Source organism: Macaca nemestrina, chromosome 12 (assembly GCF_043159975.1).
Source record: "Macaca nemestrina isolate mMacNem1 chromosome 12, mMacNem.hap1, whole genome shotgun sequence".
NCBI lineage: Eukaryota > Metazoa > Chordata > Mammalia > Primates > Cercopithecidae > Macaca > Macaca nemestrina.
In genome coordinates, this window is record NC_092136.1 from 94480701 (window position 1) to 94497509 (window position 16809).

Consider the following 16809-nt stretch of genomic DNA (forward strand, 5'->3'; position numbering starts at 1 on the left):
TGTTTTCATTCTTTTGGTGTAAAAACTGGTGTCCATAGGAGAAAGGGCATTAAAACAGGAGAACTCATACACTGGAGGTAGCAGGTGTCTAAGATGACAATGTCATCAAGTTCTTGGCCCATTCTGCTTTTCTGAAATTAGCTCCTAGGAATTGAATGAACTAAAAGTCCACAAGTCTCAGGGTACATTGTCCTGGGTCTTCCTCCCAGCCCCATAAGACAACAGCAGGAAGAAGTGTTGTGGGCAGAAGGACTACAACTCTCTTCATGCTCTAATGGACAGGAGTGAACGTTGGTTCCAGAGAGAGCCATTGATGGGAAGCTAGCCCTTCTCCTTTGCTCTCAGGCTGAGGTAGGTGGACTCCTGGAGCTGAATCCAGCCCAGCCAGTGGAAGGCATCATGAGGATGGCTGATGATTGGAAGTCAGAGAAGTCAGAGTGCTTGGTTGCAATTGCCCTGGCTGCCATGTCAGGAGACCAGCATTCTAAACCTGTCACTGCTGCCAACGGGTTTCATAATCTCTTAGCCACAGCTTTCTAGTCTGTAAAACAAGAAGATTGGGATGTTTCTTAAGTATTAGTGTACATGTGAATCACCTGGGGGACATGTTAACATGCAGATTCTGATTCAGTGGATCTGGGGTGGTGCCCAGGACTCTACATTTCTAACTGGCTTCTAGGCGATGCTCATGCTGCTGGTCAAGTAGTGCTTGACAGCACTTCAAGTAGCAGGAGATGAGCATACAGTGTGGTCCCTTTTAATTCTAACAGTGGATCTTCCCCACTTGCTATGCCAAAAGCATCATTCAATTACAGGCTGGGGATATAAGCAGAGGGTCTGGGAAGCAGGCTAACATTCCCCCTCTTCAACACAGGAAACCTGTTCTTCCTGGTCACATGAGGCACCTTTTGAGAGTGAGAAAGGAGCCTCCATCCTGGCTTCATCTTTGCTTCTAGGTGTACCTACTCCTAGCTTAATATATAATCTTAACTGTTCTGTCGGGTGTGTTCGTTTTATTATGATGACCTAGAGTATCGATAATCAGCATTCTTTGAGATATTTAGATGCTTCAAGTAAAAGATGAAACAATACAGGCTTTTGCCTGAATCATTCTTAATAAAGGCATAGATACTCAAGAGCTGGAAGGGAACCTCAGAGATCTTTGAATCAGACACCATTCTCTGCGCACCACAGAGAATCATGAGATTAAAGAAACCTCCAAGGTTCTGCCACCAGTGTCTGGAAGACCTGGGATGATGCCCAGATGCTTCCACTCCCAGAAAGCACATGTATTCTGTTCGGATGTGCAGTGCCTGCATCCATGTTTTAAGACTGAATAGCAAACTGTGTTAAACAGTTATGACAAATGTTGGCCATCTTCACACTGTCTTTATTTAGTTGATCTCTGAATAAATTTGTTCAATCCTTTCATGGTCATTATTTTTCTCAGTGTCAACCTGTGTCTGCTGCTGATTGGTCCAAGGATGTTCGAACTTGCAAAATTTTAAATGCACGGTCTTTGAATACCTGGTTGATTTTATGTAGTGACAGAACTGAATATGTTGCTGAGAGCTTTCTGAACTGCTTGAGAAGAGTTGCAGGTTCCATGGGATTTAATGTGGACTACCCCAAAATGTGAGAATACATTGAATTTTGTTCATATATTAATTTGGTTTGGTTAGAAGGTAGGGAATAATGGCAGATGTATCAACAAAAGCTTCTTTATCCCAGTACGGTTTCCTAATGTAAGGTGCCAAGAAAATAGTCATAAGTGGATAGATTTTGTAATGACTAAACTTTTATAAAGTTAAAATATATTTTATGTTGGTCTTTGTAAAACTTGTATACAGTTCTTAAGCAGTAGTGTCATTACCTGAAAATCTTTCCAGTACCAGTTGGGATATAAATCTTTAATAAGTCCGTATATTGTCTTCTCAACTGTTTTTCCTTCTTTCAGATCAGTTTTTCATATCGGTTATTTACTTAATAGCAAATGAATATTAAAAAATAAAAGTTGCATGTCCTGACTTTTACTCGATAGATTTTATGCTTTAAAATTTAATGTGAAAATAGATCTCAAATAAGCTTTTCTGATTCTGTTACTGTAGCATACTATTAGTCATTCAGAGAGTTTCCTGATAAGACTAGGGTCAACCATTTATTCTTAGAACATTTATTGAGTACTAATATGTGTAGATACTATACTATGCCAGTTGCTGAGGTTGAGAAAGATAAATAAACTGTTTTTCATTGAGTAAGAGATACATATACAATCACACTGAAAATACTGTTTTGCTTTAGAAAAGCCATAAAGTTGGTCATGCCTCACTTTACTGAACCTGATATGCTTAGAAAAGAGGAACAGATACTTATTTTTCTTTGTTATAGTGGAGTTATGCTTTAAACACATAGTTACTAATATACATCAGCAGCACAAGTATTAATCCCAAAGTCTTATTTAACACCATTGTTTAGAACTCCCCTCTTATCAAATCTGTTAATAAATAGCGTGGATAAATAAACACCTGCTCTACTTTCTCTAAACCCATCAGCTAATAAAGCAGGAAATGATTATGAAAGAAGCCACAGTCCGCAGACCCTGGGCTGACATCTCAGGCTCTTTCTCACGTGAATTCTGGAACAAGCCCATTGCTGTGTTCTGTCCTTGGCCTGTTTTAATTGAAAGCTCATATTTTATTTCCAGCTTCTTTTTTCCATAAAGTATCCGTTTACCTGTTAGATTTATATGCATAGCTCTGTCTTCTAAAACATTCACCTGATGATTTTAGAAGGAATGGACTATAAGTGCAGCAGAGTCAGAGTGCAAGAGTTTGAATTGGACGAGTCAGGACCATCTAGTTGCTGAGACGGTTCTGCCAGCCAGTCACATAGGTCTGTTAAAATCTGCATTCATGGGGTTGACGGTCCTGCCACCTGCTGGGCAAGTTTTAAAAGGCCACTGGGCATTGCGACAGTTCACTTATATACACATAAAAGAGGCTGATTCTACATAAAGAAACTAGTTTTACAAATTCCTGTGTGTGTGAGAATTACTTCTGGAGCTGCTGGCCCCTAACATAATTAAGCACAGAACAGATAATTGTTAAGTAGCTGTGCACTGATTAATTGATTAAGGCTAGATGTTCCAGGCTCCAGACAAGCAACCACTAAGGAAAATAAATATATTTTTGTCTGAATCATGCAAATTAGCTGAATATCTTGGTCTCATTAATCTGATGTTTTCTGAAACATTCATTTTTAGATTGCTATAGTGATTCACTCTTACAGAAATCTTAATCCTGGTTGAGCTTGAACAGTGTTTCAGATATTTGATACTATGAGACTTGGGATTTCAAAAGTTCACTTTCAACCCCATTTTGAACTACAGAATTATTGATTGTAGGGATTCTGGACAATTGAGAAGATCTTCTTTTCTACCAAACCATTTTTTACACTGTAAAAATTATTGCTAAATGTTTTTGTCATATTTTGTAGTGAAAGAAACAATTTTAGACTCAAAAGGTTTTTATTTTTCTCTAATAATTTTTTCCTAAAACTACTAGTCTGTTATGAAAATTTATTTGTATTATTTCTAATGCCATATGATTATGTGCTACTAAGAAGGAAATTACATAACTTCAAAATTCATCTTTTTATGTAGCATAAAAGTACAAGAAAATCCAGCTGCATTTGTTAGAGCTGTACAGCAATATGTTGATCCTGATGTTCAGTTGGTAAGTATAGGATACTTTTTGAACTCCTTTAATCTATAATTTTAGTTCTGCTTTATATCCACAGTCTGAACATACCCTCCCAAGATATATTTGCAAACTGCCATGCATTTCCCCAAAGCACCCAAAAAAGTATTAATCTTAGTACTTTAATCATTTCCACATTTCTAAAATTAATTTTAAAATACAGTACTTCTTTTTACCCCTATAACAGCCACTTGGATGTCTGCATATTTTGCAACTCATTGAGATCATCTTTTCCTTAAGATTTAAGATAAACTGACTCCCACCTCATCCCATAAATGTTGGTATCCAGTGTTCCCAATATTTCAGGGGATTCTTGAAGGGTTAGATCTTTCCAAGTGACCTATGGCCCCAAATTCCTGCTTCCTCTGAATTCTTGCCACCTTCTGTGCGTTTCACTGAGGACCACTTCCTCCTGTGCTGCATCACCTGGTAGGACATCCACAGTTGCCTCATTTCCCAAAGGGCATGTGTGTGTAACTGACTTTGCAGACTGTTTGGGGCCAAGGCTTGATTACATCACATCCCAATATTCCAGACAAATTAGAATTGGCATCCCTGTTCTTAAACATCTTTCAACGATTCCTGTTTCCCAGGAATGTTTACTCTTCTACCAGACCTCAGCACCCCTGGGCTATTGCAGGGCTTTTCCTGTCCATTCCATCTACCCTTCTTACCTTGCTCACTCAGCCCAACTTCCAACATTCTTGTTCTTATGTTGTGCAAAGTAACTGAACTAACTAGCTAAGTGCTATCTCTTTGCTTTTCTTTTAGTGAGTTTCTCTTTTACTCTAAAGGATCTTACATGAAACAGAGAATTATCACCCTAAGAGCATTTATTTTTTACTTAAATCAGACTTACAGAAAAGTGACAAGAACGGTACAAACAACTCTCATATACCCTTCACCCAGAATCCTAAATTATTGACCTTTTACCATATTTGCTTTATTCTTTTCTATCTTTTTTGCTGAACCATTTGAGCATAAGTTACAGGCATGATGGCCCAGTGCCCTTGACTATTTCAGTGCATATTTTCTATAAACAAGGTCTCTGTCTTACAGAAGCATATGACAATCATCAAAATTAAGAAACAGTTTTCTGCATTTGTCTCAATTGTCACCTCTGTAGGAAAAGGCTCTACTGTCCTGCACTTAGTTGTCCAGGCTTTATAGTCTCTCCTTCAATCTGGAACAGCTCTTTAATTTTCCTTGACTCTGATGACCTTCCAATTTTGAAGAGTACAGACTAGTTATTTTGTATAACGTTCCTCAATTTGGGTTTGTCTGATGTCTCTTCATGATTAAATTCACGTTATGCACTTTTGGCAAGAGTAGCACAGCAATGATCCTATAATCTGAGTGCACCCTACCAGGTGGCATTCCACTGATTATGGTGATATCTGCCCGATTTCTCCACTGTAAAGTTAAGTTTTATCAGTCGCATGTGTGCAAATGTAGATACTTTGAGACTATATAAATAATCCTGTTTCTCATCACACTTTTACCCATTTGTCTTAGCGTCTATTATAATTCTTGCCTGAATCCATCATTATTATGATGGTTTAAAAAACTGGAAGTTGAGAGTATGGATACAGGGGGAGGGAAAATAAGGATAGAGAAGTTTCAAGTTCCCTGGCTTTTTTTTTTTTTTTTCTTTTTTTTTTTGAGACAGAGTCTTACACTGCCACCCAGGCTGGAGTGCAGTGGCGCGATCTTGGCTCACTGCAACCTCCACTTCCTGGGTTCAAGCAATTCTTGTGTCTCAGAATATGTGGCACATTATTATGATGGTTAACAAATGATGGTCTTCCATTCCATCAGTCCTTCTGCAGTTATTAGGTGGCATAGGAAGAACTTTCTCTTCTCCCTATTTGTTTGTTTCTTTACATCTGCATAGACTCATAGATTCCTGTTTTGTTATAGTCCATTACTCTTACTATTTATTTTGTTGCTCATAATATTGTACCTGATTTTGCTTGTGGGATTCCCCTTCAAGCTGGCTTCTGTGTTTTTTTTTTTTCATGTGTCTCCATCTTTCTTGGAACACTTTCTTAATTTCTGGCAAAATAAGATATTCCAGGCTCATCTAACAGTGTTGCTTCCCAGCCCTGGAATCAGATACCTTTCCCGGGAGTCCTGAGTCCTTTTAGCAGATAATAGTATTTAGATACAAAGATTTGGAGCACTTGGTATGCTTAATTGCTACCGGGATGTTGCTATCCCCAGGCTTTCTCAATGGGCACGGCTAGGAAATGTATGTTGCATGGCTCCTGTTATTCCCCACATACCTGCTTACTTGTCCAGCCCCTGGTGTGGAACCAGTCTCACTCGGCTCCCATCTTCTCTCAGCCCATTGGGCCACTGCCTTGTTCTACCACTTTTCTTGCTTGGAGCCAAACTCATGAATTGGAAGGAAGGAAGGCCTCTAAGAGTCTTTTGCTGATAATTTAAAAATATTTTTCTTCACTTTATATAATTAAATGTAAATAATTTTAGCTTTTGACATTGTGACTTTAAATAATTCTATAGGTGGAAAAATTACTTTGTTTTCTTCTGCTAATCATGACAGTGTATATCTTTTCTACAATTTGGGGGCTTTTGAAAGTGGAGAATAAAAGATGGGAAGGAGGTGGAGGTAGGCCCTTCAGTGTGGAAAGCATCTGATAAGAAGTAGGAGTAGGCCGGGGGCGGTGGCTCACACCTGTAATCCCAGCACTTTGGGAGGCCGAGGCGAGTGGATCACAAGGTCAGGCATTTGAGACCAGACTGGCCAACATAGTGAAACCCTGTCTCTACTAAAAATACAAAAAATTAGCCGGGCGTGGTGGCAGGCATCTGTAATCCCAGCTACTTGGGAGGCTGAGGCACAAGAATCACTTGAACCCAGGAAGTGGAGGTTGCAGTGAGCCAAGATCGCGCCACTGCACTCCAGCCTGGGTGACGGTGTGAGATTCTGTCCCAAAAAAAAAAAAAAAAAAAAAAAAAAAAAGCCAGGGGACTTGAAACTTCTCTATCCTTATTTTCCCTCCCCCTATATCCATACTCTCAATTTCCAGTTTTTTTTTAAAGTGTATTTTTGGTTATCTTCTACCTAATGGGAAAAGCACCATAGTTTAAGCTAATTCTTGATTTTGCTTATCTTTTTGGATGGGGTCAGGAGGGACCAATGGGAATGAGAACTTGAAAACCACAGGAAAGGACCACTGCGAAGTTGGGGGTGAGGGAATGGAGATAGCTGGAGAAGGAGCTCTGTGAGAAGGGAATTTGAGGGAATTGACAGAATCAAATCAGGAGAGAAACGAGGAGATGGGTACGAGTGGGATGGGGCTTTGCAGAGTGAATGGCTAATGAGAAGGCATTTCAAATGGCATTAATTCACCAGTGGTTTAATGGCCATTTAAGAGAACTGTAGGCATGTTAGTATTGCTTCTTGGGAACTTAGGGGTAAAAGATGTTTGGAGAATAATTCATGAATTCATTTCTTTAAAAAGCGACTTCTTAGCAGAAGTAAATCAATTTCCAAAATCTTTTGCTGTTTTTGCTTTTAGGTAATGTGCATTCTGCCTTCTAATCAGAAGACCTATTATGATTCCATTAAAAAATATTTGAGCTCAGACTGCCCAGTCCCAAGCCAATGTGTGCTTGCTCGGACTTTGAATAAACAGGGCATGATGATGAGTATCGCCACCAAGATCGCCATGCAGATGACTTGCAAGCTCGGAGGCGAACTGTGGGCTGTGGAAATACCTGTAAGGACCCTGTTACATTTTTTCTATTAGTAATTAATAAATTAATTTTAAAGATTAAAGTAGGAGATGTTATCACATGATCTCAGAATTTTTTGGTTTGCTTGTTTCTTAAGCCCCTGCCCTGGGTTCTGGCATTCCACAAGCCATTGTGAATCTCCAAAAGAGGCTCCATGCTTCTCAGGGAGCTTCAGTTAAGCTGCTAACTCAGCATAGGGACCTCCTGGCTGCTATTTTAAAATCTGTGTTCCATTGGCTCCACATTTACCTGCTTTCAGCAGGGTGCTAACTCTGAGAATAGCCTTGTACACTGGATGGGGCCTCCCCAGAGCTTGAGGAGCTGGCATAGCCTATGATCTGAACCTCCAAACTGCGGAAGGTACTAAGAAAATCCTCTTCTCTTCCCTAAACTGTAGCCACCACAGGAGTAAGTGAGGAGAATGAGAAGCAGGGGAGTGTTGCCCATTTCCTTGCATGTCCATAACCAGGATGAACACAGTTACCCTCAGCCTCCCTCTCTCCCACTCCCCACAGAGGTGCATAGCCAAGTGAGGATTCCTTAGAGATCTGAAGAATGAAGAATGGGATTCCTCTTCAGATTCCTCCAGACCAGAGGCAAGGGATAAATGCACTGACCACAGTCCCAGAATCTCTTTAGCCACTGGTGCCCCTTCCCCCACAAAGGATGATGGCTATCTTGGATGATAGTGTCTCTCTTAAGATAATTGTGTACCATATTCTTCCTGCCATCTTTAAGTCTCTCTCATTTCTGGTTTAATAATCTGGCTCACGGATCTCAATCTCCCTTACACATAGCTTAACTTTAAGAATTGAGGAACTGGAGTCTGTTTTTGAAAAATTTCCTATTAAACCATTGGTAGGGGAGATGACACCTCATCCTATTAAATCATGACAAATTTAATTTTATAGTTGAAGTCCCTGATGGTGGTCGGTATTGATGTCTGTAAAGATGCACTCAGCAAGGACGTGATGGTGGTTGGATGCGTGGCCAGTGTTAACCCCGGAATCACCAGGTACTGCTAAAACTACCTGAACACACTCTTCATTTAGTTAGACTATTAATTGTGGTTTCACTAAAGAATGTAACAGCAAGGAATATTTTGTATTATTCACTCATTTTAAATACCAACACTTATGTTCATAAATTACACTTACATATAAAAATGTGATTGATAATATTGGGGTACTAGGTAGCCTCATTAAAAAACATTTTATATATTTGTTAGGGTGAGCTATTGCTCATCTTCCCCAAATGACAGATGTGTACAAATTATTGTGCATTTATTTATTTTCTGAGTGTCTGCACCATACTGGGAACTGTACTAGGTACTTTACATATGTCATGTCGAGCAGTTGAGCTTTGAAATCAGATTGCCTGGATTTGTACCCTGGTCAGCCACTTACTTATTCTGTGACTGAGGTCTAGTTATGTAACTTTGCTGTGCCTCACTATGGTAATCTGTGAAATAGAAATAATAATGATGCCTATTTCAGAAGGCATTTATGGGAATTATCTAAGATAAGGTGCATTGAACATCTCCACTCATGGTGAATACTCAATACATACTTGTTATGATTATTAATATTCACAGACATTTGATGTGGCTGTTGTTCACACAGCTTTTTTTTTTTTTTTTTTTTTTTTTTGAGACGGAGTCTTGCTCTGTCGCCCAGGCTGGAGTGCAGTGGCCGGATCTCAGCTCACTGCAAGCTCCGCCTCCCGGGTTCACGCCATTCTCCTGCCTCAGCCTCCCGAGTATCCGGGACTACAGGCGCCCGCCACCGCGCCCGGCTAGTTTTTTGTATTTTTTAGTAGAGACGGGGTTTCACCATGTTAGCCAGGATGGTCTCGATCTCCTGACCTCGTGATCCGCCCGTCTCGGCCTCCCAAAGTGCAGGGATTACAGGCTTGAGCCACCGCGCCCGGCCTATATATTTTCTTTTTTTTTTTTTTGAGATGGAGTCTCGCTCTGTTGCTCAGGCTGGAGTGCAGTGGCCGGATCTCAGCTCACTGCAAGCTCCGCCTCTCGGGTTTACGCCATTCTCCTGCCTCAGCCTCCCGAGTAGCTGGGACTACAGGCTCCCGCCACCTCGCCCAGCTAGTTTTTTGTATTTTTTTTAGTAGAGACCGGGTTTCACCGTGTTAGCCAGGATGGTCTCGATCTCCTGACCTCGTGATCCGCCCGTCTCAGCCTCCCAAAGTGCTGGGATTACAGGCTTGAGCCACCATGCCTGGCCCACACAGCTTTTAAAAACAGGCAAAATCAGGGATAATGCCTTAAACATTGGCTAATAGTACTCATTAAATTATGGTTCTTAGAATTGTTTCAACCTTTGTAATTGAACAATGTGTTTTGAGGCTATAGCCCCCCTTGCAAAATGTTTTCTTCCTGGCTTAAGCTATTTTATTTACTCCATTAAATTCATGGTCAGGTAGGTATTTTGGATTGTGGGAAACAGAAAAAGGAACACCATAATACCACCATACTTGCATGCCTACAACCTCATTCCAGGTTGTATGAGATACTTCTTATATATGCCACATCATTAATCAAGTTGATAAAGGACTTTCATTTTTTTCTTTGTATATCTAAAATTTATTTTGATATAGGGAGTGAGATAGGAATCCACGTTAGTTTTTTTCCTCAAATGGTCACAATTTATCAGGAAATTTATTATAATTTTTATCAGCTTTTTTGATAATTGATGCATAAATTGTATATATTTTGAATGTACAGTGTGATGTTTTGATATATGTATACATTGTGAAATAATTACCACGGTCAAGGTAATTAACATATCCATTACCTCACATAGTTACCATTTGTGTGTGTGTGTGTGGTGAGACTACTTAAGATCTACTATCCTAGCAAATTTCAACTATACAATAGTACATGATAATTAAACTATACTCAACATGCTATACATTAAGTGTCCAAAACATATTCACCTTATAACTGAAAGTTTGTACCCTTTGAACAACATCAAATATTCCCACCCTCTGCCCCTGATAACTATCTTCTACTCTCTATTTCTATGAGTTTGACATTTTTAGATTCCATATATAAGTGATCATACAGTATTTTTCTTTTTGTGTCTGGCTTATTAATATAATGTTCTCTAGGTTCATTCATGTTGTTGCAAATGGCAGGATTTTCTTCTTCTTTAAGGCTGAATAATATTCTATTGTGTGTGCATATGCATGTGTGTATGTGTGTGTGTATCTCACAATTTCTTTATCCAATCATCCATCAGTGGTCACAGGCTGATTCTGTATCTTGGCTATTGAACATGGAAATGTAGATATCTGACATACTGATTTATTTTCCTTTGGATATATAGCCAGAGTGGGATTTCTACTTGAAATTTTTTGAGGAACTTCTTTACTGGTTTCCATAATGGCTATGCTAATTTACATTCCCACCAACAATGTATAAAGGTTACCATTTTTCCACATTCTCTCTAATACCTATCTTCTGACTTTTCAGTCATAGCCATCCTAAAGGTGTGAGGTGATATCTCATTGTGGTTTTGATTTGCATTTCCTTGATGATTAGTGATGTTGAGCACCTTTTCACATATCTGTTGGCCATTTATATGTCATCTTTGGAAAAATGTCTATTTAATTGGATTATTATTTTTTCTATTGAATTGTATAGGTTCTTCATATATTTTGGATATTATCCCCTTATCAGATATATGATTTGCAAATATTTTCTTCCGTTATGTAAGTTCCTTTTCATTTTGTTAATTGTTTCCTTTGCTATGCAGAAACTTTTATTATTTTCTCATATTTTTGGTGTCATATTCAGAAAATCATTGCCAAGATCAATGTCATGGAGCTTTAGGTTTTCTTCTAGAAGTTTTGCAGTGTCAGATCTTTTGTTTAAGTATTTAATCCATTTAAAGTTAATATTTATGTATGGTATAAGGGTCCAATTTCATTTTTGTTACATGTGGATATCTAGTTATTTCAACACCATTTATTGAAGAGACTTTCTTTATCCCATGGTGTATTCTTGGTGTTTTTGTCAAAGATTAGTTAACTGTATATGTGTGGATTTATTTCTGGGCTTTTTATCCTGTTCCATTCGCCTATGTGTCTGTTTTTATGGCAGTACCAGGCTGTTTTGATTATTATGACTTTGTAATATAATTTGAAATCAGGAAGTGTGATGCATCTAGCTATTGATTTGCATATGTTGAACCATCCATTCTTACATCTCCCAGCTATAAATCCCATTTTCTCATGATTTGTGAACCTTTTAATGTACTATTGAATTTGGTTTTCAGTATTTTGTTGAGGATTTTTACATTTATGTTCATCAGGGCTTTCCTTTTTCTTTCTGTAGGCATTTATTGCCATAAACTTCCATCTTAAACTACTTTTGCTGCATCCCATAAGTTTTAGTATGCTGTGTTTCTATATTTGGATTTTGCAATTTTCCTATTATTGATTCTAGTGTCATACTATGATGGTCAGACAATAGTAAGCTTGATTGACATAGTTTGTCCTCTCCAAAAAATGTGATCCCCAGTGTTGAAGGTAGGGCCTGTTGGGAGGTGTTTTGGTCATGGGGGTAGATTGCCCTCCTCATGGAAATGAGTGAGTTCTTGTTCTGTTAGTTCATGCAACAGCTGATGGTTTAAAAGAGGCTGGCATGTCTCTTGATCTCTCTCTTTTGCTCCCTCTTTCACCATGTGACACCCTGGCTCCCTTTTGCCTTTCATGGTGATTATAAGCTTCCTGAGGCCCTTGCCAGAAGCAGATGCTGGCACTATGCTTTATGTACAGCTTGTAGGACCATGCACCAAATAAACCTCTTTTTTTATATAAATTGCCCAGTCTCAAGTGTTTCTTTATAGCAATACAAAACTAACAGATTGATACAATTTCCATTTTCTTAAAGTTAATACTGGCTATGATTTGTCTTGGAGAATATTCTATGTGTGCTTGAGCAGAATATGTATTCTGCTGCTGTTGGTTGAAACATTTTATATGTCCGTTTCCATTAGATTCATTTGGTTTAAAGTACAATTCACGTCCAATGTTTCCTTATTAATTTTCTGCCAGGATGACCTATCTATTTTTAAAAGTGGAGTATTGAAGCTTCCTACTATTACTGTATTGCTGTTTCTCTCTTCAGATGTTAATATTTGATTTATGTATTTAGATGCTCAACTATTAGGTGCATACATACTTAAAATTGATGTATTCTCATAATGAATTGATTCCTTTATCATTATCCAATGACTTTGATTTTTGTGAGTTCTTTTTTTTTTTGACAAAAGTCTATTTTGCCTAAGTTTAGCTACCCCTGCTTTCTACTGGTTTCCATTTGCATGGAATATTTTTTCCATTCTTTTACTTTCAATCTATGTGTGTCCTTACAGCTGAAGTGAATCTCTTTGTAGGTGGCATTTAGTTAGGTCTTCTTTTTTATCCATTTAGCCACACTGTGTCATTTGATTGGAGAATTTAATCCATTTACACTTAAAATATTGATAAGTAATGACTCACGATCGTGATTTTGTTCATTGTTTTTTGGATTTTTTTGTAGATTATTTGTTTCTTTATTCCTCTCTCACTGTCTCCCTTTGTGACTTGATGATTTTCTGCAATAATATGCTTTATTCCTTTCTCTTTTCTTTTTGTTTTGAATATCTACTGTGGGTTTTTGCTTCATAATTACCATGAGGCTTACATAAAACATCTTACAGTTTTATGCCACCACACATAGCTGTTTTACTGTTGTTGCATATATTTAGAGAGGTATAATAATGCTGGAACATACCTAACATGAAGTCATGATCTTCATTTCCAAGTGCTTTAACTAATGGTGGTAGTAAGAGAACTTGTTTCTGAAATCTACACAAGTTAATAATGTTAAGATTTCTAATCCAAAAGGATCACCTATAGAAATGAAAGTTTATGCTTCAGAAATCTTTGAATATTTTGACAGTAGAAGCTCTATTGCTAAATGAGTACATTAATTTATAATAATAATAGTGGCCTCTATTTATTACTGTTTACTGTATGCAAAGTACTGTGCTAAGTATTTTACATATATTATCTGATTTAATTTTTACCACAACCCTGTGAGGTAGTAACTAATGTACTTATCTTATAAATCTCCTTGGTATGTATGAGGAAACTGAGACTTAGGTTCACATAGCAAAGTTACACAGCTGGTGAATATACTGACTAGGATTTGAAGCTAGATATGGCTGATGCCAACACTATGCTTTAGTTTATCTTCTCAATAAATTTCTCAATAAATTCTTTTTGGGGAAAGGGACTTTTTGATATAATTGTGAACACATAACACATGCAAAATTGTGAACACTGATTTTTACTCATAATGTCTACTTCTTAGTTTAATATTAATGAATTTTTATGGTAGAAAATTTGAAGTTGAAATTTACTTTTTTTTTTTTTTTTTTTTTTTAACTCTAGGTGGTTTTCCCGCTGTATCCTTCAGAGAACAATGACTGATGTTGCAGATTGCTTGAAAGTTTTCATGACTGGTACTAAAAATATAGCAATGTGGGTGGGCTCCAAGGACTGTTCCTTCAGACCTCAAATCCACATGCTTATAGAAGACCACAGAGGTCAAAGCAAACTCTCCACACTTGTCTGTGTCAACTGTCACCCAGTTGAAGATCTCTGAAGCTGCATGCTGATTTAGGCCAACAATCAGACTCTGTAGCATTTACACTTACATTTGTCTATGTGTGATAACATGAAGCCAGGAGGAAGGAAAATTTGTGGCTGCTGGTTTCCCTGACAAGCAAAAGAAACCAACCCTGGAGGAACTCGAGTTATGACAGAACAATGTTAAGTCTAGACCTAGGAGGGAAGCCTGTAGGGCTAGGATAGGGGTGCTAACAGATAAAGTGGCTAAGCAGGAGAAGAAGGGAAAGACAGCAGATGAGGAAAGGTGCCCTATCCATAGCAGGATGCAATGCAAAGACAAATCTGGGGTTTCTGTTTCTTTACCAGTCCTGGCCTAGGTCTGGCTTTGCTATTTCCTGGCAGTGTGACTTGTGCAAACCCTTCCCTCTCCTGATCTGCATTTTCCCATCTGTAAATTTGGGGGTATTGTAAATTTTTTTTCTTAAAAAGTGAATTTGCTTATGCATGTTGGTAATGGACTTACATATATGATTAGCTTCTATCAAACTAAAATGAATTTCCTAAACAATAAACTCTTAAAATAACTATGCGATATATACATGAAAATAATTATTGCATTCTATTATATTCCCCTCACATCAAAACCTGGTAATATTTTTTAGCAGGTAATTTCTTTTAGCAGTTATTAAAGGTTTCTGTTGGGTAGCAGTTACTCTGTGGTCTCTGTTCTTTAGGAAATTCATAGTTACAGTGAGCAGAAATGTTTTCAGAGTTCATTTCCTCAGTGAGAATTGGAATCAATTGGGTGAGTCAGTGTGAAGATATGTTTTCAGAGGAACAGCAAAACCATTTCCTTAGATTTTCATATTTATTCTCATTAGGAAAGAAAATGACATAAAATTATCTAGTTTATATCTAATGAGAGGATTTAATGACTTGAAGACACTAATGTTAATTTGATTTTAGGCATTTGTTTATTGCATTAATTAAATTTTAATTTATTGCTTAAATATTAAAATTTTATTGAAGAGATAGGCTAAGTTTAAGAATGTATCATGCCATAGAAACCATTATGATTCCTTGAATAGCAGAGACAGAGGAATGCTCCCTAAAGTTATCCATTGTTATATTATTGCAAATATAACCCAAATTATGTATTGCCCTATTTTACAGTGGTCTGAAATAGCAAACCCATTTAAACACTGCAGTATATGGGAATGTTATTTTTTGTTGGCATTAGAAATGTAATTCTTTTCTTACTGACACCAAATTCTGCAGGAGCACTCAACAAATGGTACAAGTACAATCATGATTTGCCAGCACGGATAATTGTGTACCGTGCTGGTGTAGGGGATGGTCAGCTGAAAACACTTGTTGAATATGAAGTCCCTCAGCTGCTGAGCAGTGTGGCAGAATCCAGCTCAAATACCAGGTATTCACTTATTGTTCTTTCCTCCATACTCCCAATTATAGCATATTCAGCTGTAGCTATTACACACAAGATATTCAAGCATAAGTTTTGTTTTTTATGCAATTAAGTTTTGCTGTGTTTCTGTATTATGCCAGTAGAGCTCTATCATTTCCTTCAGACTGGAGGGTAGTTGGGATGATCTAACATCAATAGCTTGGGTGATGTAAGCTTTGGGGGCCCTGGGAGGGGGAACCTAGACAAAGAAAGGTATCCTCAGAGCAGCTGACACAGATTCAGCATGAAGCCTGCAGGCCTGCTGGCAGTGAAAATGCTTCATACATATTAATATCACATGGAAGAAAACAAGCTGTGCTTTCAAATTCAAGGCCCTAATACACACAGAACCAAAGCCTCTGAATTGCAGGCACTGATGTGCACTTAAGGTCTGTGGAAGGTTCTCAAAGGAGTTTGAGTGCCATGAAGGCTGAGCTGCAGATGGAAATCAGACCATCCTGAACACCAGGCATCTTGCTCCACTGTTACATTTCTAGATTCTGTGTCTCAAATTTTCTGCAGTGATTATGTGAAATGGCAAGTGCAAGAAAATGTTGGAAAATAGGAGAGGACAATAATCTTAAGTCAGCTTCTTAAAATATTTGAAAAGCATCTTATTCCAAGCAGGACACATAGTTCTATCTGTAGGGTTACATCATCATCATCACCATCAACCAAACAGTCACAGCCACAAGTCACAAAGGAGCTCAGTCAGTTATTGTTAGAGTGGAGGGGAAGCCTGAAAGCTTCGGGGCAGTATCACCGGTAGCTTCATCCCAACTGTTAGGGTCAAAATACCTCGCTGTCCACTGATCTCAGGTGCATGTGTTTATTAAGAATCACAGGTATGCAACTGAGGGATGCAGGAGTAAATTTAGCAGCTGACAGTGCTAAGGAGTTACTTTTCTTGCACTGTAACATCAACTTTTGATAGTGTCAGTATTGAAAACATTTGTAATAAATTTTAAAAATAATTGTAATGCTTAAAATGAAACTCCACAGTGATCCTTACATCCCACAGGATGTAAGGATGCCTTTTGTAATGGCAAATATTAGGAATTCACCTTGGCCTTACCAAATACATTAACACTTCACCATTCAGCATTTGGCCAGAACCTATATTTGGTCCATCCATCCATCCACCCAGGCATGAGTTTTGTGTAAGACAGAAGGGATGACTAGAGG

At 38.1% G+C, this 16809-nt stretch overlaps 1 protein-coding gene and 1 long non-coding RNA gene across 6 annotated transcripts in view; one reads left to right on the forward strand and one right to left on the reverse strand.

The window, feature by feature from the left end:
* LOC105484330 (piwi like RNA-mediated gene silencing 4) overlaps positions 1-16809 on the forward strand; it is a 68917-nt gene that overhangs the window by 50014 nt on the left and 2094 nt on the right. For all 3 annotated transcript variants that reach the window (XM_071075484.1, XM_071075483.1, XM_024793602.2), the window contains exons 12-17: positions 1451-1635; positions 3662-3734; positions 7304-7504; positions 8432-8535; positions 13980-14050; positions 15438-15591. In XM_071075484.1, the coding sequence (XP_070931585.1) occupies positions 1451-1635; positions 3662-3734; positions 7304-7504; positions 8432-8535; positions 13980-14050; positions 15438-15591 (788 nt within the window). The remainder of the gene's footprint in view (positions 1-1450; positions 1636-3661; positions 3735-7303; positions 7505-8431; positions 8536-13979; positions 14051-15437; positions 15592-16809) is intronic.
* LOC105484331 (uncharacterized) overlaps positions 1-16809 on the reverse strand; it is a 167535-nt gene that overhangs the window by 31090 nt on the left and 119636 nt on the right. The gene's annotated exons all lie outside the window — the stretch shown is intronic.